We start from the raw sequence: 26,683 nt of genomic DNA on the forward strand, positions 1-26,683 counted from the left end.
TGGTAGGATTCATGCAAGATAATGACTTTGAAACAAGTATCAAAAAAAATTGCAACTGGTCTAAAAACATTATTTTCATTATATATTTTATCGCAATGAAAAAGAAGGACATGTAAAACATAATAAAGGACAAGTGTGACAAATAAGATTTTACTAAATTTTACAATTTCCAAAAGTGCAAATTTGGGTATCAAAACTTTTTCCAATCAAAAATATTTCTAAGTAAACCCTATTTAAAATTTGATTTTACATAAGAATACACCTTTTCTTAAGCTTTTAGAAGAAAAAAAAATTCTTGCTGTACCCTAATGTACATATATATATATATATATATATATATATATATATATATATATATATATATATATATATATATATATATATATATATATATATATATATATTTTCAAATGCAGTATTAGATCCTAGGCTATCTTTATAAAAAAGATGGTTTTGGTTTCTTAAAGCATAATAAAGATATGTAATTTTGAAACTAAGACAAAAGTCCTTTTTTTGGCCTCCATTTTCTATTATAGAATGTATAGCGATGCTTTTTGTATAAATAATTTAAATTAGAGGAAGAATATGACTAAAAATTGGTACCTGACCATTTTTAAAGGTGTTGAATACAAATAACTTAATTTTTAATATTTAAGAATAATTTTTTAATTTTAAAATTTTAATAGTCAAACTTTTTGTTCCGTTACCATGGTTTATATTTTACTTATTTCTAGAGTTGCTTTACTTTAAATGTGAAATAAGTGGTCTTAGAAAAGTTTAGGTCTCTGAAAGAAACCAAAAAAATTGTATTGCTTTACATAATTTGCATATTTATAATTATTATTTTCAAAAGTATGCAAAGAAATATAATTTGCAATACATCACATTAAAAATATAATTTCATTGTTTATTACTTATAATAATTTAACATTATTACTTAATGTCTAATAATTAAGTATTGTTTCAAAATATTGGTTGCATGCTCAAATTTTAGGCTGCATGCTCAAATATTGTGTTAAAAAAAGAGAAAATAAAATGCGCATTTTTTTGAAAAATAGTAAGAAACCTGCCTTACTGAAAAAAGCTCAAAAAAAAAAAAAAAATGAAAAAGAATAACCCAATAATACTAAAATTGAAGTTGATGTTATTTAAATAATGAAAGTAAAACATTATTAAACTTTCACTGATAAGATAAAATCTGTTCAAATAAAGTCTCATCTTCTTTTGAGATGTGGCACTGGTGCCCAGAAGATGTTGACAGTGTTTTAACAAGAGAAATGATATTCGTTCTTGACTAGCTCCATTTCTTCAGCAGTGACGCAAACAAATATAATCCCACTGATTGACTTTTGACAGTATTCAAACATTGCTTGATAAGACAGTATTTGACCAGTGGTTGGAATCTGCAAGCTAGCAGTTGCAACAAACCTTTTAACAGTGCCACCTATTCCATCGCATGGAGATTTGCCATGGCTTTTTGCAAAGAAAGTCCAAATACAACAAACAGAAGTATCTTGAGCATGGTGAAATTGTAAAAATGTTTGCAGTTTTTATACTGCCCTGCATAACCATCACAAAAAAAAAAAAAAACTTTTGTAATTGTGGGACCAAGATGAGTTTTTATATGATTAATGAGTTTATGCATAACTTCATTGATAAATCCAACATAGTTATTCAAATCATCTAAAATTACACAAAAAGAAGATATTTTCAATTTCATTTTCTTGGTCTGGGTACTTTATCTTGAATGCCACACAGAGCTCCTTTAAGTTACACAAAATAAATTTTTTTGACATGCATTTTTTTTTCATAACACTTACACAGTCTTTTTTTCGTGGCATTTGCCTTGAATACTCATCCTCACAGTAAAAAGGCTTTACAAGTTCATAACATCTTTGCTGATTCTATGCTGTTCAACTGCATCAGGGTATACTATGATGCCTTTTTGGTTGCGTAAAAACTTTACATTTTGAATTTTGTATTTGGAAACTGAAAATGCTTTTGCTGCTTTTCTGATAAAGCAATATTTTGGGGTCAATGTCAAAATTTGAAGTTCCTGCTTTCTGTTATTAACTTTAAGTTTTTGTTTCATGCATCCAACAAGTCCAGATTGCCAGTTTTGGTTAGAATTTCCTTTAGAACTTCATTGTTGTTCGGTGCAACAAGTGACATCCAGAACAATTGCAAATTTCTTAATTACTGTTTGTTCAACTTGCTTTATCTTTAGAGGAAACAATATAAGTTCACACAAAGTATTGTTAAGCAATGATCTTTTTGATTCCAGTATAATTTCTCTTTTTATATTATCTTCAGGTAATTTTAAACTCCAACTCGTTTTCTTCTGATTCTTCACTTGATGCTAATTTATGTCTTCATTAAGCTGACTAAGCTTTTTACTTGGCACTATGAATTTGCCTTTATTGCATCGATACTTTGCTGTACCCAAGTTGATTTCACAAAGACTGCATAAAAAAAAGGAAGAAACTCATTTAATATGTATAAAAATGTTAATAAAACCCTTCAAAAATTAATGTTGTATGGCAGTTAATAGTGCACTTTCAGAAGTCAACTAAAAGTAAGGTTAAATATCACTAAAATAGAATTTAACTGCCAAAAATTTCATTATTGTAACTCACTGTAAACACTTTTACAAAACTAAAAGTTGTAATTACTATAAATACCTTTTACAACTTTTTATGAGTATTAAAAGGATTGCAGTACCGTGTTAGTTTAGTTGCATAATGCTTCAAATAAACATGTTTATAATGGAGACTTGTTGATTTGACATTGATTATTGATATCCCAGTCCTCCAGATTAATATTTCTCTTTTATATTCAGAAATATCTTTAAAAGATTCTATACCAAGAAACGATGTATATGTTACATAATAACATTCACTTTCTAGCTTGGTTTCAATGGAGCACTGTTGGCTGTTTGCCATTACTGAGAAACTGAATTACCAAATAAGACTCAATGTTTATTTTATCTGAAATTAAAATAGTTTTCATGTGAAAACTACTGGTGTTTCAAAACTTTATACAACATAACTGGCATCACAAAACTATATTTATACATCACAGCAGATGTTGCAAATCTATATTTTCACATGACAATTTATTTCACAAAACTTTATTTATTATTCGAAACTAACCTCAAAAAACTTTTTTTAAACATCACAACTGAATCCATAAGAGCCAGGAAACTCTAGGAATTAAAGAAAACTTTACCCCATTTTATAGTAAAGTATTTTTTGACCATTTTAAAATAATAAAAAGTTATCAAACATTTTAAACTAGTTTATTTGCAATTTACTTTGGATTCAGCATCTTCAAAAATGGTCAGACACCAATTTTCAATCAGTTTTTTCTACTAAAACTTCAATTATTTACACTTTAATTATTGCTAAAAAATCTATGATAAAGAATTTGAGTCCAATGAACTTTGTATTGAAATAGAAAAATATAAGTTTCAAAGTGATATATCTAAATTATTCTTCAAGAAACTAAAACTATCATTTTTATAAAGATAGCCAAGGATTGCCAACTTCATTGGGAAAAAAAATTGAATCCATGATACTTGGGCGATTCTGAGAGTTAATGGAAGCGCAACCCAAGGTAATAAAACAGAAAGTTTGACTGTTTATTTTAAATTCAAAAAATAACCATTAAAAAAATTTAGTTTCATTATTTTCTTTACATTTTTGAATTCAGCACCCTCAAAAATGATTAGGTACTAATTTCTTAGCCACATTTTTCCATTTGATCTTAAATTATCCATTAAAAAGTACTACTTCAAAGTCCATAATGGCGGATGTGGAAAAAAATAAGGCATTTTAGGATGAATTTTAAAATGTCATAACTTTTGAACCGCTTGGATTTGGGAGCTCAAACTTTACATTTTTTCATGTTACATTGATAGGTACCACTTGTTGAAATTTGAAAGAAATCTGAGAAGGTGACTAAAAAATTTCAATTTTTTGTCTTACTTTTATACTACCCAGTTACTGTTTCTAGGTTAGAAATGAGGTTTTGCCAAAACTCAAGTATCCTGGTTTAAAAATGGCTTGCGGATTTACATTTCAAGTCTTAATTACAGACTAGTTTTGTTAGATTGTTAATTTCAAACGTTGAAACATTTTATTTTAAGTCTAGTAATCTTGTTTTAAAATATCTTGTTTCGAATTTATAAAGTAACCAATAAACAATTTTTTAAAAAGCGCAATTGTTTTAAGAAGCCAATAAATTTTCGCTAAATTGTTTACACGCATTCAAATTTAAATTTTGCAAATCTTTTTTGTATTTAAAAGTTTTGTATCTTGTTTGTATTTAAAATTTGGTTTTAAAACTAAATATAAGTTATTTAAAAGTGGGTTCAAAAATAAAATTTCAATTTAAAGAAAATGTTTAATACCAAAGGTAAATACGTATGATTATTATATTTAGAGTAATGTTTTTACCTAATCTAATATTACCTAAGTTATGTTTTGCAACTTCTGAAGTAGATTAAAATATAAAACTTTTCGAAGGAACTAATGGTTTTACTTAATTTACTTAGAGGAACTAATGGTTTTACTCAATTCCTAAGGGGGCTATGGCCCCCAAGTTTTTTTTTTTTTTTTTTTTAACACAGCAGGTTTTTAATAGTAAGTTTTGATATTTTAGGATTTTTTGGCCCTGCTAAAAAGTCACGCTGTGCCCCATGACTCTAAGCGTTATACTTTAATACAGTTTACATATATCATTAGTCTGCAAAAATACCGAAAGTTAAGGCTACAATTACACGAATGAAAAGAGAAAAAAATATTGTGGTGGCCCATGTTAATTATCAATGAAAGATCCAAGCACTTTTAGACAGGTTATTCAGTACTATTACTATCTTATTCATATAAATCCAAATGCAGATATCATATAAGTGACTCAGCAAATTAGCAATAATATAAAATCAATTTGGGCTACAATAAACTAAAGTTTACCTCTTATAACTGACAAATCTATTAACAGGAAAGTTAAAGGTGTTCTCATTTCAAGGATATTAATTGTAAGCATGGAAAAGCAAGTGCCAAAAGAAATCTTGATGCAAAATTGGACAAACTTTTTGATATTTCTGAATGTTCCTGTTCATTAGATGTGTTTCCCTGTAGTGACAGAAAAGTTTCATGTAATAAAGAAAATTGCATCGAAGAACATATTGTATGTCTTTGCTATCAAAGTAATAAAGTACCTCTTGAAGATAGAGCTCATCATGGTGATCAGAGGAAAAAAATTGGTCCAAAAGGTGCATATCAACTTTCTTCCATTGATAGATTATCTGTTAAAAGGATTCAAAGACTTGATAAAGAATGAATAAAAATATCTCATAAGCTAGTTGATGAAGATGAATCCCTCATACCACACGTAAACTTAATTGAAGAAACAAGTGGTTTATCCAATACGGAGATAAATATTTTATAAATACATTAAATAAAATTTGTAGTAGATGAAACAGAAAGCATTTTGTTTTTTTATTTTTTTAGGATGAAGGTGAATGAAAACCAATAAATAATCCTATTGGAAAATACAACTTGATTAAACTTCGAAGATTTGCAATGGAACTAGTCAGAAATGAGTGTTCCTCAAATGTGGGTGCAGCCCTTGCAAATGCTTTACTGCATGACATTTAACATCTCCTGAAAAATAATGTTGATATAAAAGATATTTTGATTAACAAATCAAATTAGGGCCAAATCAAAAGTAAAAATTGTCAGTGAAGATGTGGACTCAGAACAAAAAAAAACAGTTAGTTTGCCTTGGGGTTGATAGTAAGCTTGATCAGATGACTTAAACAAGTAAAATAACAAAACCACCTTAAGGAGAAATGCTAAAGAAATGCATTGAACCTGAACATCACCTCACATTTACTTATGAAAATCGAGTGGAAATAATTTGACTCATAGGACAATTCCTGTCACTGGTGCTACAGGCTTAGTTCTTGCTACTGAAACGTTCAGTATTTTACAAGAACATAACAGTTTGGAAAGTATACAAGCCGTTCTTCTTGATAATACTGCTATCAATACTGGACCAATAAGTGGCTTAGTGGTAATGCTAGGAGAGTTTTTAAAAAGAAAACTACATCTAATTGGATGCGCCTTACATTAAAATGAACTTCTGTTATGAGTTCTTTTTGTAAAACTTGATGGTGACGCAACTGGGCCAAGAAGCCTTAGTGGTCTACTTGTCAAAAGATGTGCTGAAAATATTTAGGATAAAAATCAAGTTTTGTTTGAACATATTGAAAACCCAATTGTAGATGGATATATTCCAGAAGAAATACTAATAGACCCTAGTTGCAACCAAAGACTTTTATATGAATATTACAAAGGAATAGGCTTCGGTAAAGTTTCTGATAAATGAGCCACCTATAAAATTGGACTGCTTAGCCATGCAAGGTGGTTAACTCTATCTGTTGGCCTTCTCTGTTTGTATACTAGAGACAATCAACCAACCATTTCTTTAAAAAAACTCATATATTTTATTGTTCAGGTTTACACTCCAGTGTGGTTCGAAATAAAAAATCTTCAAAATTTCACAAATCCCGACGCCTTATTTTTTCTACTGTAACTGAAATAAATAATCTCCCCTTTGATGATGTTAAACTTATTGTTAAAAAAAACACATTAAAAACAATGCATTGTACCTAAAACCTGAAAATATTCTTTATGTCATGCTAAAAGATAATGACAGCAAGATACAAAACTTTGGTTTTCAAATCCTACTGGCTCTAAGGCAAGAGAATTTTTTTATAGTTAACTAAAATAAAGTTTTGAAAAAAAAAAGATACATTAAAAGTGGTAATTGGCTTTGCTTTATAATTATAGAGTAAACAACAAAAGTTTAAAAGTAAATTTGAAGGAAATTCCGGAAATTGATTTTAATGCTAATCATTGGTATGAGTTGGTTGACATCAGCATAACAGAAGTTACAGAGCCCCCTACAACACAACATTTTTTCAATTGCGCAAATCCAATATATGATTAACAATAATGTTAAACCTTAAAAATCCCCGACTTTCCATCTCACTCTCAGAATGTTGATTGAGTTGTAAAACTTGTGTCAGAAGAATCCTAATATGTTTATGGATTTGAGAATTGACATAGCTGCATTTTAACTAAATTACTAAGCAGGATGATGCGTAAACCATATATTTCAAAAGGGCATTATTCCCATTTTTATGATGATAATTTTTAATTGAAAATGTTTTCCTAGAAATGTATATCCCTGTTTAAAATGTTTTAAATTGTGAAAAAAATGTTTATTTTGATATACTTATGTAAATATAAGAATAAAAGTTTCACTATTTAAATCTTCAAATAGTTAACAAGTTGTTATAAATTTAGCTTAATTGTTATAAATTATTATAAACTTAAATCATTCAGCAATGCAAATAATATTAAAAAACACTTAAATATAAACATATTTAAAGCGCCAATTTTTGCATATTTTGCTTTTTAAAGTGTTTTTTTTTGCATAATCCTACAAATTTTAAAAATTAAATCTGCAAGCGATTCTTTATTTAAAACCTCTCAAACTTTGATAGTAATCATATTTTAACTGTCTCCAACTACTGCAATATTACACAATATGCAGAATTAAAATCAACCTACCCTTATATATATATATATATATATATATATATATATATATATATATATATATATATATATATATATATATATATATATATATATATATGTATATATATATATATATATATATACGATTGAAAAAATATTTTTATTAAATTTTAATAACTATTTTAGAGCCTCTAAAGGTAAGTCCCAATTTCCTGTTTAAAAAAAATTTTTTAATTTAAACACAAGCTTAGTTAAACTGAACAATTTAGCATATATTGTACAAGCAGCAGTTAGCATAATATAGGCTAAATTATCCAGTTTAACCAAGCTAGTTCTGCATTTTTGGTTTACAATTATAAACAAAATATAAGATAGGAACCCAAAAATTAAAAATCTCTCTTTCTGAATGTTAACGATGTTGTTTCATTGTCTGAGAATTCTTTTTGTCAAAATCAGGATATTGTTGTCTGTGATTTTTAATGCTCAACAGCTATTTCTTGCCCATTCTCTTTAGTGGTTTACTAAATCCTGACATAATAAAGAAAACCACTTCACTCTATCACCTTTATCTTTGTTCTATATTGCTCACCTTCATCTCAAGACTACACTCTTTTCAATGTTATTTCTGATCAAATTAACCAAGCTTTATCTCTTTATCCTTCGGCCAATATCATTGTTGTTGGTGACTTTAATGCTCATCACATTGAATGGCTTGGTTCTAGTGTCAGTGACTCTGCAAGCATTAAGGCCCACAACATTTGCCTTTTTTGATCTCTAACACAATTAGTCAACTTTCCAACTCAATTTACAGACAATCCGAATTATTTACTGTCTCTACACAACATTCGCCTTGTTTCTGGTCCTAGTCAGTGCTCAGTTTCTCTTTATTCACCCTTAGATGCTTTTGATCATGGTTTGATCTCTCTAAAACTGTTTTCTCATTCTTCTTCATTAACAAAATCCCCCTCTCATTGTACTTCTTACAACTACCTTAAAGCTGACTGGGATATTTTATGTGATTTTCTTTGTGTGAAATCTTTAACCTTCCTGCTGACAAATGTGCTTCTTATGTAACTTCTTATGTAACTTTTTGGATTAAGACTGGTATGGAGTCTTTTACTTCCTCTCAACAATTCCAAGTCAATCCTCACTCCTTTCCATGGTTTTCCTCTCATTGTGCTGCTGCAATATCCCATTGTAACTATTACTAGTATATCTATCACCAAAACGATTCTCCAGAAAACAGACGCCTATTTACTATTGCTAGAAACCATTGTAAAAAAGTTTTGCCTAAAACCGAAGCGTTTAAAAAAGCTCTCCAATAGGGTGTATCAGGTTATATCCTTAAGATTATTGAATCCTTCCTTACCAATTGTAGTATAAAAGTTGTCCTCGATGGACAGCACTCTTCTTCATTTCTTGTAACTTCAGGAGTTCTTTAAGGTGCTATCCTTGGCTCTACACTTTTTTAAATTTAATTTAACAATCTCCCAAAAATTCTCACATTTTAGGTGGCATTGTTCACTGATGATATTCCCATTTATTCTTGTCTTGATAAAAAGCTAACACTCTCTAATTGCTTTAAAAAATTAAAACTTTTGAGTTTTAATTTTTACTTATTTTTTCTTATATACCATTATAATTAACTTCTACTACAGCATGAGGATCTTAGTGGCATGTAAAATTTTAACTCAGATAAATAATTTTACAGCTAATAATTATCAGAAAAATCTAGATTGTCAATATTTATGAACAGTAATGTACTCGATGATTCATCTACTCTTTGTCTTTTAGAATTAAGTCTAACTTCCTATTATTCTTGGAAACCATATGATTAGGTTGCATCTCTTTATCATGCTCACCACATTATTACTCCGGATTCTATTCTTTATCTCTATAAATCTCTAACCCGTGTTTGTATGTGATAATGTTGCCATATCTGGAGCGAATCTTTAAATAATGCCCTTTCTCTTTTAGATAAGGTGTGAAACTGCATGGTAGACATAGCTGGACCTGCTCTTGCAGCCAACCTTCAATGATTGTCACATTGTCATAATGTTGCTTTTCTTTCTGGGTGCTGTTTTAAAGAGCTAGTATCTCTTGTGCCATCTATTAAAATTCATTTTTGTGTTCCTAGTCATTCAATTAAGTCTCATTGTTTTACCATGATTGTTACCAAGTTCTCCATAAATTCTTTTTCGTCTAGTTTTTTCCTTGAACATCAGTTATTTGGAATTCACTCCGTTCCTCATATTTTCCTGATTCATATAACTTGCAATTTTTTAAGTTGTCTGTTAATTGTTATCTTGCTTTATAAACTTCATCTTTTCTCTTCCTGTAACTTCCAATTTTAACAGAGGTTGCTTGCAGCCTTGTTGGAAGTGAAGATGATTGGAAAAAAAAAAAACTAGCGCATGTACAATAGCTCCAACAACACAATTTGTGAATTTATAAGCTTGCTGGAATTATAAAAATTAAAATAAAACATTTATTCGATTCGAAATTGGAAAGTGTGTCATATATATAACACAATTAAACAACAAATTTAAAAACAATATTTATTAAACTTACCTTGCAGGTAGGTATGCGAAGAGGAAATGATTTGTTTATTAAATTGTATGTTTCAATATCGTTCACTACTTTAGCAAAACTTGGATTTCCATAAACTTTGTTATCAAAACACGGAGGATTATTTTTTAAGTTTTCATCATTTGTTACTCTGATTCTGTTTCCATTAAATAATTGACGAGACATATTAACAGTTTGCCACAGGTCATAGTAATACTCAATTATTTCTGTATAAGGTATTGTGCACTTGTTGCCAATTAGTTTGGTTATTGAACCTTGATAATAGCACAAGTGTTCATCTGTAATAAAAATCTTTAGATTTATAACTTAAATTTAAATTTCTTAACTTTTTAAATATATTTCTTATATTTTTAAAAATATTTCATAACTTTTTAAAAATATTTCTTAACTTTTTTTAAATCATATCTGTTTGATTCAATATTTGGATCTTTATGAAAATCATTATAACTTTAAAAAAAAAAAAACTTTAAATACTTTTTATCTTGTCATTAAGGTACTCAGAAGAAAATTAGGGTCTTTTCACAGAGCACCGCAGAATTTAACTAGGAGGTTCTTCTTTCTAATTTATGTTCAGAGCTGGCATGAAACCACAGTTTTAATTCTAAAACAATAAACTCAATTCTAAAACAGGAATTCTAACCACACTCATAAGTTTTTTTGTTTAATTTTTGAAAACTGTTTTCGCCTCGCTAAGGCCGAGGAGGGCCACTAAAGTTAAAAAGCTATTCTTTTTTTTTTCCCATTGAGTTCCAACTCTCTCTAACTTCTTAACCTTGAAACAAAAACCTTGGCAAACAAGGTCACTAAACAGAGTATAAGTTGAGTGCAATACTATCAAAGACAGAGTAGGAATCAAACTCAGGACTTCTTTTTTACAAAGCTCTACCACAAAACCACAACCCCATAAAATTATTATTACATTTTTTGCAACTGGTTGTAAACCATTATGAAATGTATTAAACATTTAAAAATTTCTCTAGAATATTTCAAACTATAACCATATTTTCATAAGAGTAAAAATCTACAAACTGTGTACAATATTTTCAGAAGAGTAAAAACTTACAAACTGTGAACAATATTTTTAGAAAAGTGAAAACCTACAAACTGTGTACAATATTTTCAGAATAGTAATAACCTACTAACTGTGTACAACATTTTAAGAAGGGTAAAAACCTACAAACTGTGTACAATATTTTTAGAAGAGTAAAAACTTACAAACTGTGTACAATGTTTTTAGAAGAGTAAAATCTTACAAACTGTGTACAATATTTTCAGAAGAGTAAAAACTTACAAACTGTGTACAATGTTTTTAGAAGAGTAAAATCTTACAAACTGTGTACAATATTTTCAGAAGAGTAAAAACTTACAAACTGTGTACAATGTTTTTAGAAGGGTAAAAACCTACAAACTGTGTACAATATTTTCAGAAGAGTAAAAACTTACAAACTGTGTACAATATTTTCAGAAGAGTAAAAACCTACAAACTGTGTACAATGTTTTTAGAAGAGTAAAAACTTACAAACTGTATACAATATTTTCAGAAGAGTAAAAACTTACAAACTGTGTACAATATTTTTAGAGGAGTAAAAACCTACAAACTGTGTACAATATTTTCAGAAGAGTAAAAACCTACTAACGGTGTACAACATTTTAAGAAGGGTAAAAACCTACAAAATGTGTACAATATTTTTAGAAGAGTAAAAACTTACAAACTGTGTACAATATTTTCAGAAGAGTAAAAACTTACAAACTGTGTACAAAATTTTTAGAAGAGTAAAAACCTACAAACTGTGTACAATATTTTCAGAAGAGTAAAAACTTACAAACTGTGTACAATATTTTCAGAAGAGTAAAAACTTACAAACTGTGTACAAAATTTTTAGAAGAGTAAAAACCTACAAACTGTGTACAATATTTTCAGAAGAGTAAAAACTTACAAACTGTGTACAATATTTATAGAAGAGTAAAATCTTACAAACTGTGTACAATATTTTTAGAGGAGTAAAAACCGACAAACTGTGTACAATATTTTAAGAAGAGTAAAAACCTACAAACTGTGTACAACATTTTAAGAAAGGTAAAAACCTACAAACTGTGAACAATATTTTTAGAAGAGTAAAAACTTACAAACTGTGTACAATATTTTCAGAAGAGTAAAAACCTACTAACGGTGTACAAATTTTTAAGAAGGGTAAAAACCTACAAACTGTGAACAATATTTTTAGAAGAGTAAAAACTTACAAACTGTGTGCAATATTTTCAGAAGAGAAAAAACCTACAAACTGTGTACAATATTTTCATAAGAGTAAAAACCTACAAACTGTGTACAATGTTTTTAGAAGAGTAAAAACTTACAAACTGTGTACAATACTTTCAGTAGAGTAAAAACTTACAAACTGTGTACAATATTTTTAGAAAAGTAAAATCTTACAAACTGTGTACAATATTTTAAGAAGAGTAAAAACCTACAAACTGTGTACAACATTTTAAAAAAGGTAAAAACCTACAAACTGTGAACAATATTTTTAGAAGAGTAAAAACTTACAAACTGTGTACAATATTTTCAGAAGAGTAAAATCTTACAAACTGTGTACAATATTTTCAGAAGAGTAAAAACCTACAAACTGTGTACAATATTTTCAGAAGAGTAAAATCTTACAAACTGTGTACAATATTTTCAGAAGAGTAAAAACTTACAAACTGTGTACAATATTTTCAGAAGAGTAAAAACTTACAAACTGTGTACAATATTTTTAGAAGAGTAAAAACCTACAAACTGTGTACAATATTTTCAGAAGAGTAAAATCTTACAAACTGTGTACAATATTTTCAGAAGAGTAAAAACTTACAAACTGTGTACTATATTTTTAGAAGAGTAAAAACCTACAAACTATGTACAATATTTTCAGAAGAGAAAAAACTTACAAACTGTGTACAATATTTTTAGAAGAGTAAAAACTTACAAACTATGTACAATATTTTCAGAAGAGTAAAAACCTACAAACTGTGGACAATATTTTTAGAAGAGTAAAATCTTACAAACTGTGTAAAATATTTTCAGAAGAGTAAAAACTTACAAACTGTGTACAATATTTTCAGAAGAGTAAAAACTTACAAACTGTGTACAATATTTTCAGAAGAGTAAAAACTTACAAACTGCGTACAATGTTTTTAGAAGAGTAAAAACTTACAAACTGTGTACAATATTTTCAGAAGAGAAAAAACTTACAAACTGTGTACAATATTTTTAGAAGAGTAAAATCTTACAAACTGAGTACAATATTTTAAGAGGAGTAAAAACCTACAAACTGTGTACAATATTTTCAGAAGAGTAAAAACCTACTAACGGTGTACAACATTTTAAGAAGGGTAAAAACCTACAAACTGTGTACAATATTTTTAGAAGAGTAAAAACTTACAAACTGTGTACAATATTTTCAGAAGAGTAAAAACTTACAAACTGTGTACAAAATTTTTAGAAGAGAAAAAACCTACAAACTGTGTACAATATTTTCAGAAGAGTAAAAACTTACAAACTGTGTACAATATTTTCAGAAGAGTAAAAACTTACAAACTGTGTACAATATTTTCAGAAGAGTAAAAACCTACAAACTGTGTACAATATTTTCATAAGAGTAAACACCTACAAACTGTGTACAATATTTTCAGAAGAGTAAAAACCTACTAACTGTGTACAAAATTTTAAGAAGGGTAAAAACCTACAAACTGTGTACAATATTTTTAGAAGAGTAAAAACTTACAAACTGTGTACAATATTTTCAGAAGAGTAAAAACTTACAAACTGTGTACAAAATTTTTAGAAGAGTAAAAACCTACAAACTGTGTACAATATTTTCAGAAGAGTAAAAACTTACAAACTGTGTACAATATTTTCAGAAGAGTAAAAACTTACAAACTGTGTACGAAATTTTTAGAAGAGTAAAAACCTACAAACTGTGTACAATATTTTCAGAAGAGTAAAATCTTACAAACTGTGTACAATATTTTCAGAAGAGTAAAAACTTACAAACTGTGTACAATATTTTCAGAAGAGTAAAAACTTACAAACTGTGTACAATATTTTTAGAAGAGTAAAAACCTACAAACTGTGTACAATATTTTCAGAAGAGTAAAATCTTACAAACTGTGTACAATATTTTCAGAAGAGTAAAAACTTACAAACTGTGTACTATATTTTTAGAAGAGTAAAAACCTACAAACTATGTACAATATTTTCAGAAGAGAAAAAACTTACAAACTGTGTACAATATTTTTAGAAGAGTAAAAACTTACAAACTATGTACAATATTTTCAGAAGAGTAAAAACCTACAAACTGTGGACAATATTTTTAGAAGAGTAAAGTCTTACAAACTGTGTACAATATTTTCAGAAGAGTAAAAACTTACAAACTGTGTACAATATTTTCAGAAGAGTAAAAACTTACAAACTGTGTACAATATTTTCAGAAGAGTAAAAACTTACAAACTGCGTACAATGTTTTTAGAAGAGTAAAAACTTACAAACTGTGTACAATATTTTCAGAAGAGAAAAAACTTACAAACTGTGTACAATATTTTTAGAAGAGTAAAATCTTACAAACTGTGTACAATATTTTAAGAGGAGTAAAAACCTACAAACTGTGTACAATATTTTCAGAAGAGTAAAAACCTACTAACGGTGTACAACATTTTAAGAAGGGTAAAAACCTACAAACTGTGTACAATATTTTTAGAAGAGTAAAAACTTACAAACTGTGTACAATATTTTCAGAAGAGTAAAAACTTACAAACTGTGTACAAAATTTTTAGAAGAGTAAAAACCTACAAACTGTGTACAATATTTTCAGAAGAGTAAAAACTTACAAACTGTGTACAATATTTTCAGAAGAGTAAAAACTTACAAACTGTGTACAATATTTTCAGAAGAGTAAAAACCTACAAACTGTGTACAATATTTTCATAAGAGTAAACACCTACAAACTGTGTACAATATTTTCAGAAGAGTAAAAACCTACTAACTGTGTACAAAATTTTAAGAAGGGTAAAAACCTACAAACTGTGTACAATATTTTTAGAAGAGTAAAAACTTACAAACTGTGTACAATATTTTCAGAAGAGTAAAAACTTACAAACTGTGTACAAAATTTTTAGAAGAGTAAAAACCTACAAACTATGTACAATATTTTCAGAAGAGTAAAAACTTACAAACTGTGTACAATATTTTCAGAAGAGTAAAAACTTACAAACTGTGTACAAAATTTTTAGAAGAGTAAAAACCTACAAACTGTGTACAATATTTTCAGAAGAGTAAAAACTTACAAACTGTGTACAATAATTTTAGAAGAGTAAAATCTTACAAACTGTGTACAATATTTTTAGAGGAGTAAAAACCTACAAACTGTGTACAATATTTTCAGAAGAGTAAAAACCTACTAACGGTGTACAAATTTTTAAGAAGGGTAAAAACCTACAAACTGTGAACAATATTTTTAGAAGAGTAAAAACTTACAAACTGTGTACAATATTTTCATAAGAGTAAAAACCTACAAACTGTGTACAATGTTTTTAGAAGAGTAAAAACTTACAAACTGTGTACAATACTTTCAGAAGAGTAAAAACTTACAAACTGTGTACAATATTTTAAGAAGAGTAAAAACCTACAAACTGTGTACAACATTTTAAGTAAGGTAAAAACCTACAAACTGTGAACAATATTTTTAGAAGAGTAAAAACTTACAAACTGTGTACAATATTTTCAGAAGAGTAAAAACCTACTAACGGTGTACAAATTTTTAAGAAGGGTAAAAACCTACAAACTGTGAACAATATTTTTAAAAGAGTAAAAACTTACAAACTGTGTGCAATATTTTCAGAAGAGTAAAAACCTACAAACTGTGTACAATATTTTCATAAGAGTAAAAACCTACAAACTGTGTACAATGTTTTTAGAAGAGTAAAAACTTACAAACTGTGTACAATACTTTCAGAAGAGTAAAAACTTACAAACTGTGTACAATATTTTTAGAAAAGTAAAATCTTACAAACTGTGTACAATATTTTAAGAAGAGTAAAAACCTACAAACTGTGAACAACATTTTAAGAAAGGTAAAAACCTACAAACTGTGAACAATATTTTTAGAAGAGTGAAAACTTACAAACTGTGTACAATATTTTCAGAAGAGTAAAATCTTACAAACTGTGTACAATATTTTCAGAAGAGTAAAAACCTACAAACTGTGTACAATATTTTCAGAAGAGTAAAATCTTACAAACTGTGTACAATATTTTCAGAAGAGTAAAAACTTACAAACTGTGTACAATATTTTCAGAAGAGTAAAAACTTACAAACTGTGTACAATATTTTTAGAAGAGTAAAAACCTACAAAACTGTATACAATATTTTCAGAAGAGTAAAAACCTACAAACTATGTACAATATTTTCAGAAGAGTAAAAACTTACAAACTGTGTACAATATTTTTAGAAGAGTAAAAACTTACAAACTATGTACAATATTTTTAGAAGAGTAAAAACCTACAAACTGTGTACAATATTTTTAGAAGAGTAAAATCTTACAAACTGTGTACAATATTTTCAGAAGAGTAAAAACTAAAAAACTGTGTACAATATTTTCAGAAGAGTAAAAACTTACAAACTGTGTACAATATTTTTAGAGGAGTAAAAACCTACAAACTGTGTACAATATTTTCAGAAGAGTAAAAACCTACAAACAGTGTACAAATTTTTAAGAAGGGTAAAAACCTACAAACTGTGAACAATATTTTTAGAAGAGTAAAAACTTACAAACTGTGTACAATATTTTCATAAGAGTAAAAACCTACAAACTGTGTACAACATTTTAAGAAAGGTAAAAACCTACAAACTGTGAACAATATTTTTAGAAGAGTAAAAACTTACAAACTGTGTACAATAATTTCAGAAGAGTAAAAACCTACTAACGGTGTACAAATTTTTAAGAAGGGTAAAAACCTACAAACTGTGAACAATATTTTTAAAAGAGTAAAAACTTACAAACTGTGTGCAATATTTTCAGAAGAGTAAAAACCTACAAACTGTGTACAATATTTTCATGAGTAAAAACCTACAAACTGTGAACAATGTTTTTAGAAGAGTAAAAACTTACAAACTGTGTACAATACTTTCAGAAGAGTAAAAACTTACAAACTGTGTACAATATTTTTAGAAAAGTAAAATCTTACAAACTGTGTACAATATTTTAAGAAGAGTAAAAACCTACAAACTGTGTACAACATTTTAAGAAAGGTAAAAACCTACAAACTGTGAACAAAATTTTTAGAAGAGTAAAAACTTACAAACTGTGTACAATATTTTCAGAAGAGTAAAATCTTACAAACTGTGTACAGTATTTTCAGAAGAGTAAAAACCTACAAACTGTGTACAATATTTTCAGAAGAGTAAAATCTTACAAACTGTGTACAATATTTTCAGAAGAGTAAAAACTTACAAACTGTGTACAATATTTTCAGAAGAGTAAAAACTTACAAACTGTGTACAATATTTTTAGAAGAGTAAAAACCTACAAACTGTGTACAATATTTTCAGAAGAGTAAAATCTTACAAACTGTGTACAATATTTTCAGAAGAGTAAAAACTTACAAACTGTGTACTATATTTTTAGAAGAGTAAAAACCTACAAACTATGTACAATATTTTCAGAAGAGTAAAAACTTACAAACTGTGTACAATATTTTTAGAAGAGTAAAAACTTACAAACTATGTACAATATTTTTAGAAGAGTAAAAACCTACAAACTGTGTACAATATTTTTAGAAGAGTAAAATCTTACAAACTGTGTACAATATTTTCAGAAGAGTAAAAACTTACAAACTGTGTACAATATTTTCAGAAGAGTAAAAACTTACAAACTGTGTACAATATTTTCAGAAGAGTAAAAACTTACAAACTGCGTACAATGTTTTAAGAAGAGTAAAAACTTACAAACTGTGTACAATATTTTCAGAAGAGTAAAAACTTACAAACTGTGTACAATATTTTTAGAAGAGTAAAATCTTACAAACTGTGTACAATATTTTAAGAGGAGTAAACACCTACAAACTGTGTACAATATTTTCAGAAGAGTAAAAACCTACTAACTGTGTACAAAATTTTAAGAAGGGTAAAAACCGACAAACTGTGTACAATATTTTCAAAAGAGTAAAAACTTACAAACTGCGTACAATGTTTTTAGAAGAGTAAAAACTTACAAACTGTGTACAATATTTTCAGAAGAGTAAAAACTTACAAACTGTGTACAATATTTTTAGAAGAGTAAAATCTTACAAACTGTGTACAATATTTTAAGAGGAGTAAACACCTACAAACTGTGTACAATATTTTCAGAAGAGTAAAAACCTACTAACGGTGTACAACATTTTAAGAAGGGTAAAAACCTACAAACTGTGTACAATATTTTTAGAAGAGTAAAAACTTACAAACTTTGTACAACATTTTCAGAAGAGTAAAAACTTACAAACTGTGTACAAAATTTTTAGAAGAGTAAAAACCTATAAACTGTGTACAATATTTTCAGAAGAGAAAAAACTTACAAACTGTGTACAATATTTTCAGAAGAGTAAAAACTTACAAACTGTGTACAATATTTTCAGAAGAGTAAAAACCAACAAACTGTGTACAATATTTTCATAAGAGTAAACACCTACAAACTGTGTACAATATTTTCAGAGGAGTAAAAACCTACTAACTGTGTACAAAATTTTAAGAAGGGTAAAAACCGACAAACTGTGTACAATATTTTCAAAAGAGTAAAAACTTACAAACTGCGTACAATGTTTTTAGAAGAGTAAAAACTTACAAACTGTGTACAATATTTTCAGAAGAGTAAAAACTTACAAACTGTGTACAATATTTTTAGAAGAGTAAAATCTTACAAACTGTGTACAATATTTTAAGAGGAGTAAAAACCTACAAACTGTGTACAATATTTTCAGAAGAGTAAAAACCTACTAACGGTGTACAACATTTTAAGAAGGGTAAAAACCTACAAACTGTGTACAATATTTTTAGAAGAGTAAAAACTTACAAACTTTGTACAACATTTTCAGAAGAGTAAAAACTTACAAACTGTGTACAAAATTTTTAGAAGAGTAAAAACCTACAAACTGTGTACAATATTTTCAGAAGAGTAAAAACTTACAAACTGTGTACAATATTTTCAGAAGAGTAAAAACTTACAAACTGTGTACAATATTTTCAGAAGAGTAAAAACCTACAAACTGTGTACAATATTTTCATAAGAGTAAACACCTACAAACTGTGTACAATATTTTCAGAAGAGTAAAAACCTACTAACTGTGTACAAAATTTTAAGAAGGGTAAAAACCTACAAACTGTGTACAATATTTTTAGAAGAGTAAAAACTTACAAACTGTGTACAATATTTTTAGAAGAGTAAAACTTACAAACTGTGTACAATATTTTCAGAAGAGTAAAAACTTACAAACTGTGTACAAAATTTTTAGAAGAGTAAAAACCTACAAACTGTGTACAATATTTTCAGAAGAGTAAAAACTTACAAACTGTGTACAATATTTTTAGAAGAGTAAAAACTTACAAACTATGTACAATATTTTTAGAAGAGTAAAAACCTACAAACTGTGTACAATATTTTTAGAAGAGTAAAATCTTACAAACTGTGTACAATATTTTCAGAAGAGTAAAAACTTACAAACTGTGTACAATATTTTCAGAAGAGTAAAAACTTACAAACTGTGTACAATATTTTCAGAAGAGTAAAAACTTACAAACTGCGTACAATGTTTTTAGAAGAGTAAAAACTAACAAACTGTGTACAATATTTTCAGAAGAGTAAAAACTTACAAACTGTGTACAATATTTTCAGAAGAGTAAAAACTTACAAACTGTGTACAAAATTTTTAGAAGAGTAAAAACCTACAAACTGTGTACAATATTTTCAGAAGAGTAAAAACTTACAAACTGTGTACAATATTTTTAGAAGAGTAAAAACTTACAAACTATGTACAATATTTTTAGAAGAGTAAAAACCTACAAACCGTGTACAATATTTTTAGAAGAGTAAAATCTTACAAACTGTGTACAATATTTTCAGAAGAGTAAAAACTTACAAACTGTGTACAAAATTTTCAGAAGAGTAAAAACTTACAAACTGTGTACAATATTTTCAAAAGAGTAAAAACTTACAAACTGCGTACAATGTTTTTAGAAGAGTAAAAACTAACAAACTGTGTACAATATTTTCAGAAGAGTAAAAACTTACAAACTGTGTACAATATTTTTAGAAGAGTAAAATCTTACAAACTGTGTACAATATTTTATGAGGAGTAAAAACCTACAAACTGTGTACAATATTTTCAGAAGAGTAAAAACCTACTAACGGTGTACAACATTTTAAGAAGGGTAAAAACCTACAAACTGTGTACAATATTTTTAGAAGAGTAAAAACTTACAAACTTTGTACAACATTTTCAGAAGAGTAAAAACTTACAAACTGTGTACAAAATTTTTAGAAGAGTAAAAACCTATAAACTGTGTACAATATTTTCAGAAGAGAAAAAACTTACAAACTGTGTACAATATTTTCAGAAGAGTAAAAACTTACAAACTGTGTACAATATTTTCAGAAGAGTAAAAACCAACAAACTGTGTACAATATTTTCATAAGAGTAAACACCTACAAACTGTGTACAATATTTTCAGAGGAGTAAAAACCTACTAACTGTGTACAAAATTTTAAGAAGGGTAAAAACCGACAAACTGTGTACAATATTTTCAAAAGAGTAAAAACTTACAAACTGCGTACAATGTTTTTAGAAGAGTAAAAACTTACAAACTGTGTACAATATTTTCAGAAGAGTAAAAACTTACAAACTGTGTACAATATTTTTAGAAGAGTAAAATCTTACAAACTGTGTACAATATTTTAAGAGGAGTAAAAACCTACAAACTGTGTACAATATTTTCAGAAGAGTAAAAACCTACTAACGGTGTACAACATTTTAAGAAGGGTAAAAACCTACAAACTGTGTACAATATTTTTAGAAGAGTAAAAACTTACAAACTTTGTACAACATTTTCAGAAGAGTAAAAACTTACAAACTGTGTACAAAATTTTTAGAAGAGTAAAAACCTACAAACTGTGTACAATATTTTCAGAAGAGTAAAAACTTACAAACTGTGTACAATATTTTCAGAAGAGTAAAAACTTACAAACTGTGTACAATATTTTCAGAAGAGTAAAAACCTACAAACTGTGTACAATATTTTCATAAGAGTAAACACCTACAAACTGTGTACAATATTTTCAGAAGAGTAAAAACCTACTAACTGTGTACAAAATTTTAAGAAGGGTAAAAACCTACAAACTGTGTACAATATTTTTAGAAGAGTAAAAACTTACAAACTGTGTACAATATTTTTAGAAGAGTAAAAACTTACAAACTGTGTACAATATTTTCAGAAGAGTAAAAACTTACAAACTGTGTACAAAATTTTTAGAAGAGTAAAAACCTACAAACTGTGTACAATATTTTCAGAAGAGTAAAAACTTACAAACTGTGTACAATATTTTTAGAAGAGTAAAAACTTACAAACTATGTACAATATTTTTAGAAGAGTAAAAACCTACAAACTGTGTACAATATTTTTAGAAGAGTAAAATCTTACAAACTGTGTACAATATTTTCAGAAGAGTAAAAACTTACAAACTGTGTACAATATTTTCAGAAGAGTAAAAACTTACAAACTGTGTACAATATTTTCAGAAGAGTAAAAACTTACAAACTGCGTACAATGTTTTTAGAAGAGTAAAAACTAACAAACTGTGTACAATATTTTCAGAAGAGTAAAAACTTACAAACTGTGTACAATATTTTTAGAAGAGTAAAATCTTACAAACTGTGTACAATATTTTAAGAGGAGTAAAAACCTACAAACTGTGTACAATATTTTCAGAAGAGTAAAAACCTACTAACGGTGTACAACATTTTAAGAAGGGTAAAAACCTACAAACTGTGTACAATATTTTTAGAAGAGTAAAAACTTACAAACTTTGTACAACATTTTCAGAAGAGTAAAAACTTACAAACTGTGTACAAAATTTTTAGAAGAGTAAAAACCTACAAACTGTGTACAATATTTTCAGAAGAGAAAAAACTTACAAACTGTGTACAATATTTTCAGAAGAGTAAAAACTTACAAACTGTGTACAATATTTTCAGAAGAGTAAAAACCAACAAACTGTGTACAATATTTTCATAAGAGTAAACACCTACAAACTGTGTACAATATTTTCAGAAGAGTAAAAACCTACTAACTGTGTACAAAATTTTAAGAAGGGTAAAAACCGACAAACTGTGTACAATATTTTCAAAAGAGTAAAAACTTACAAACTGCGTACAATGTTTTTAGAAGAGTAAAAACTTACAAACTGTGTACAATATTTTCAGAAGAGTAAAAACTTACAAACTGTGTACAATATTTTTAGAAGAGTAAAATCTTACAAACTGTGTACAATATTTTAAGAGGAGTAAAAACCTACAAACTGTGTACAATATTTTCAGAAGAGTAAAAACCTACTAACGGTGTACAACATTTTAAGAAGGGTAAAAACCTACAAACTGTGTACAATATTTTTAGAAGAGTAAAAACTTACAAACTTTGTACAACATTTTCAGAAGAGTAAAAACTTACAAACTGTGTACAAAATTTTTAGAAGAGTAAAAACCTACAAACTGTGTACAATATTTTCAAAAGAGTAAAAACTTACAAACTGTGTACAATATTTTCAGAAGAGTAAAAACTTACAAACTGTGTACAATATTTTCAGAAGAGTAAAAACCTACAAACTGTGTACAATATTTTCATAAGAGTAAACACCTACAAACTGTGTACAATATTTTCAGAAGAGTAAAAACCTACTAACTGTGTACAAAATTTTAAGAAGGGTAAAAACCTACAAACTGTGTACAATATTTTTAGAAGAGTAAAAACTTACAAACTGTGTACAATATTTTTAGAAGAGTAAAACTTACAAACTGTGTACAATATTTTCAGAAGAGTAAAAACTTACAAACTGTGTACAAAATTTTTAGAAGAGTAAAAACCTACAAACTGTGTACAATATTTTCAGAAGAGTAAAAACTTACAAACTGTGTACAATATTTTTAGAAGAGTAAAAACTTACAAACTATGTACAATATTTTTAGAAGAGTAAAAACCTACAAACTGTGTACAATATTTTTAGAAGAGTAAAATCTTACAAACTGTGTACAATATTTTCAGAAGAGTAAAAACTTACAAACTGTGTACAATATTTTCAGAAGAGTAAAAACTTACAAACTGTGTACAATATTTTCAGAAGAGTAAAAACTTACAAACTGCGTACAATGTTTTTAGAAGAGTAAAAACTTACAAACTGTGTACAATATTTTCAGAAGAGTAAAAACTTACAAACTGTGTACAATATTTTTAGAAGAGTAAAATCTTACAAACTGTGTACAATATTTTAAGAGGAGTAAAAACCTACAAACTGTGTACAATATTTTCAGAAGAGTAAAAACCCACTAACGGTGTACAACATTTTAAGAAGGGTAAAAACCTACAAACTGTGTACAATATTTTTAGAAGAGTAAACACCTACAAACTGTGTACATTATTTTCAGAAGAGTAAAAACCTACTAACTGTGTACAAAATTTTAAGAAGGGTAAAAACCTACAAACTGTGTACAATATTTTTAGAAGAGTAAAAACTTACAAACTGTGTACAATATTTTCAGAAGAGTAAAAACCTACAAACTGTGTACAATATTTTCAGAAGAGTAAAAACTTACAAACTGTGTACAATATTTTTAGAAGAGTAAAAACTTACAAACTATGTACAATATTTTTAGAAGAGTAAAAACCTACAAACCGTGTACAATATTTTTAGAAGAGTAAAATCTTACAAACTGTGTACAATATTTTCAGAAGAGTAAAAACTTACAAACTGTGTACAATATTTTTAGAAGAGTAAAAACTTACAAACTGTGTACAATATTTTCAGAAGAGTAAAAACTTACAAACTGTGTACAATATTTTTAGAAGAGTAAAATCTTACAAACTGTGTACAATATTTTAAGAGGAGTAAAAACCTACAAACTGTGTACAATATTTTCAGAAGAGTAAAAACCTACTAACGGTGTACAACATTTTAAGAAGGGTAAAAACCTACAAACTGTGTACAATATTTTTAGAAGAGTAAAAACTTACAAACTTTGTACAACATTTTCAGAAGAGTAAAAACTTACAAACTGTGTACAAAATTTTTAGAAGAGTAAAAACCTACAAACTGTGTACAATATTTTCAGAAGAGTAAAAACTTACAAACTGTGTACAATATTTTCAGAAGAGTAAAAACCTACAAACTGTGTACAATATTTTCATAAGAGTAAACACCTACAAACTGTGTACAATATTTTCAGAAGAGTAAAAACCTACTAACTGTGTACAAAATTTTAAGAAGGGTAAAAACCTACAAACTGTGTACAATATTTTCAAAAGAGTAAAAACTTACAAACTGCGTACAATGTTTTTAGAAGAGTAAAAACTTACAAACTGTGTACAATATTTTCAGAAGAGTAAAAACTTACAAACTGTGTACAATATTTTTAGAAGAGTAAAATCTTACAAACTGTGTACAATATTTTAAGAGGAGTAAAAACCTACAAACTGTGTACAATATTTTCAGAAGAGTAAAAACCTACTAACGGTGTACAACATTTTAAGAAGGGTAAAAACCTACAAACTGTAAACAATATTTTTAGAAGAGTAAAAACTTACAAACTTTGTACAACATTTTCAGAAGAGTAAAAACTTACAAACTGTGTACAAAATTTTTAGAAGAGTAAAAACCTACAAACTGTGTACAATATTTTCAGAAGAGTAAAAACTTACAAACTGTGTAAAATATTTTCAGAAGAGTAAAAACTTACAAACTGTGTACAATATTTTCAGAAGAGGAAAAACCTACAAACTGTGTACAATATTTTCATAAGAGTAAACACCTACAAACTGTGTACAATATTTTCAGAAGAGTAAAAACCTACTAACTGTGTACAAAATTTTAAGAAGGGTAAAAACCTACAAACTATGTACAATATTTTTAGAAGAGTAAAAACTTACAAACTGTGTACAATATTTTTAGAAGAGTAAAAACTTACAAACTTTGTACAACATTTTCAGAAGAGTAAAAACTTACAAACTGTGTACAAAATTTTTAGAAGAGTAAAAACCTACAAACTGTGTACAATATTTTCAGAAGAGTAAAAACTTACAAACTGTGTACAATATTTTCAGAAGAGTAAAAACTTACAAACTGTGTACAATATTTTCAGAAGAGTAAAAACCTACAAACTGTGTACAATATTTTCATAAGAGTAAACACCTACAAACTGTGTACAATATTTTCAGAAGAGTAAAAACCTACTAACTGTGTACAAAATTTTAAGAAGGGTAAAAACCTACAAACTGTGTACAATATTTTCAAAAGAGTAAAAACTTACAAACTGCGTACAATGTTTTTAGAAGAGTAAAAACTTACAAACTGTGTACAATATTTTCAGAAGAGTAAAAACTTACAAACTGTGTACAATATTTTTAGAAGAGTAAAATCTTACAAACTGTGTACAATATTTTAAGAGGAGTAAAAACCTACAAACTGTGTACAATATTTTCAGAAGAGTAAAAACCTACTAACGGTGTACAACATTTTAAGAAGGGTAAAAACCTACAAACTGTGTACAATATTTTTAGAAGAGTAAAAACTTACAAACTTTGTACAACATTTTCAGAAGAGTAAAAACTTACAAACTGTGTACAAAATTTTTAGAAGAGTAAAAACCTACAAACTGTGTACAATATTTTCAGAAGAGTAAAAACTTACAAACTGTGTACAATATTTTCAGATGAGTAAAAACTTACAAACTGTGTACAATATTTTCAGAAGAGGAAAAACCTACAAACTGTGTACAATATTTTCATAAGAGTAAACACCTACAAACTGTGTACAATATTTTCAGAAGAGTAAAAACCTACTAACTGTGTACAAAATTTTAAGAAGGGTAAAAACCTACAAACTGTGTACAATATTTTTAGAAGAGTAAAAACTTACAAACTGTGTACAATATTTTTAGAAGAGTAAAAACTTACAAACTGTGTACAATATTTTCAGAAGAGTAAAAACTTACAAACTGTGAACAATATTTTTAGAAGAGTAAAAACTTACAAACTATGTACAATATTTTTAGAAGAGTAAAAACCTACAAACTGTGTACAATATTTTTAGAAGAGTAAAATCTTACAAACTGTGTACAATATTTTCAGAAGAGTAAAAACTTACAAACTGTGTACAATATTTTCAGAAGAGTAAAATCTTACAAACTGTGTACAATATTTTCAGAAGAGTAAA

At 27.6% G+C, this 26,683-nt stretch overlaps 1 protein-coding gene across 3 annotated transcripts in view; it reads right to left on the reverse strand.

Annotated features, from left to right (window-relative positions):
• Nucleotides 1-26,683, reverse strand: part of LOC100214568 (uncharacterized) — a 79,988-nt gene that overhangs the window by 30,874 nt on the left and 22,431 nt on the right. For all 3 annotated transcript variants that reach the window (XR_010640777.1, XM_065805290.1, XM_065805291.1), the window contains exon 4: nt 10,185-10,480. Coding sequence is in view for 2 of the 3 variants with exons in the window: in XM_065805290.1 (XP_065661362.1) it covers nt 10,185-10,480 (296 nt within the window). In the remaining variant the exon portion in view is untranslated. The remainder of the gene's footprint in view (nt 1-10,184; nt 10,481-26,683) is intronic.

Source organism: Hydra vulgaris, chromosome 09 (genome assembly GCF_038396675.1).
Source record: "Hydra vulgaris chromosome 09, alternate assembly HydraT2T_AEP".
Taxonomy (NCBI): Eukaryota; Metazoa; Cnidaria; class Hydrozoa; order Anthoathecata; family Hydridae; genus Hydra; species Hydra vulgaris.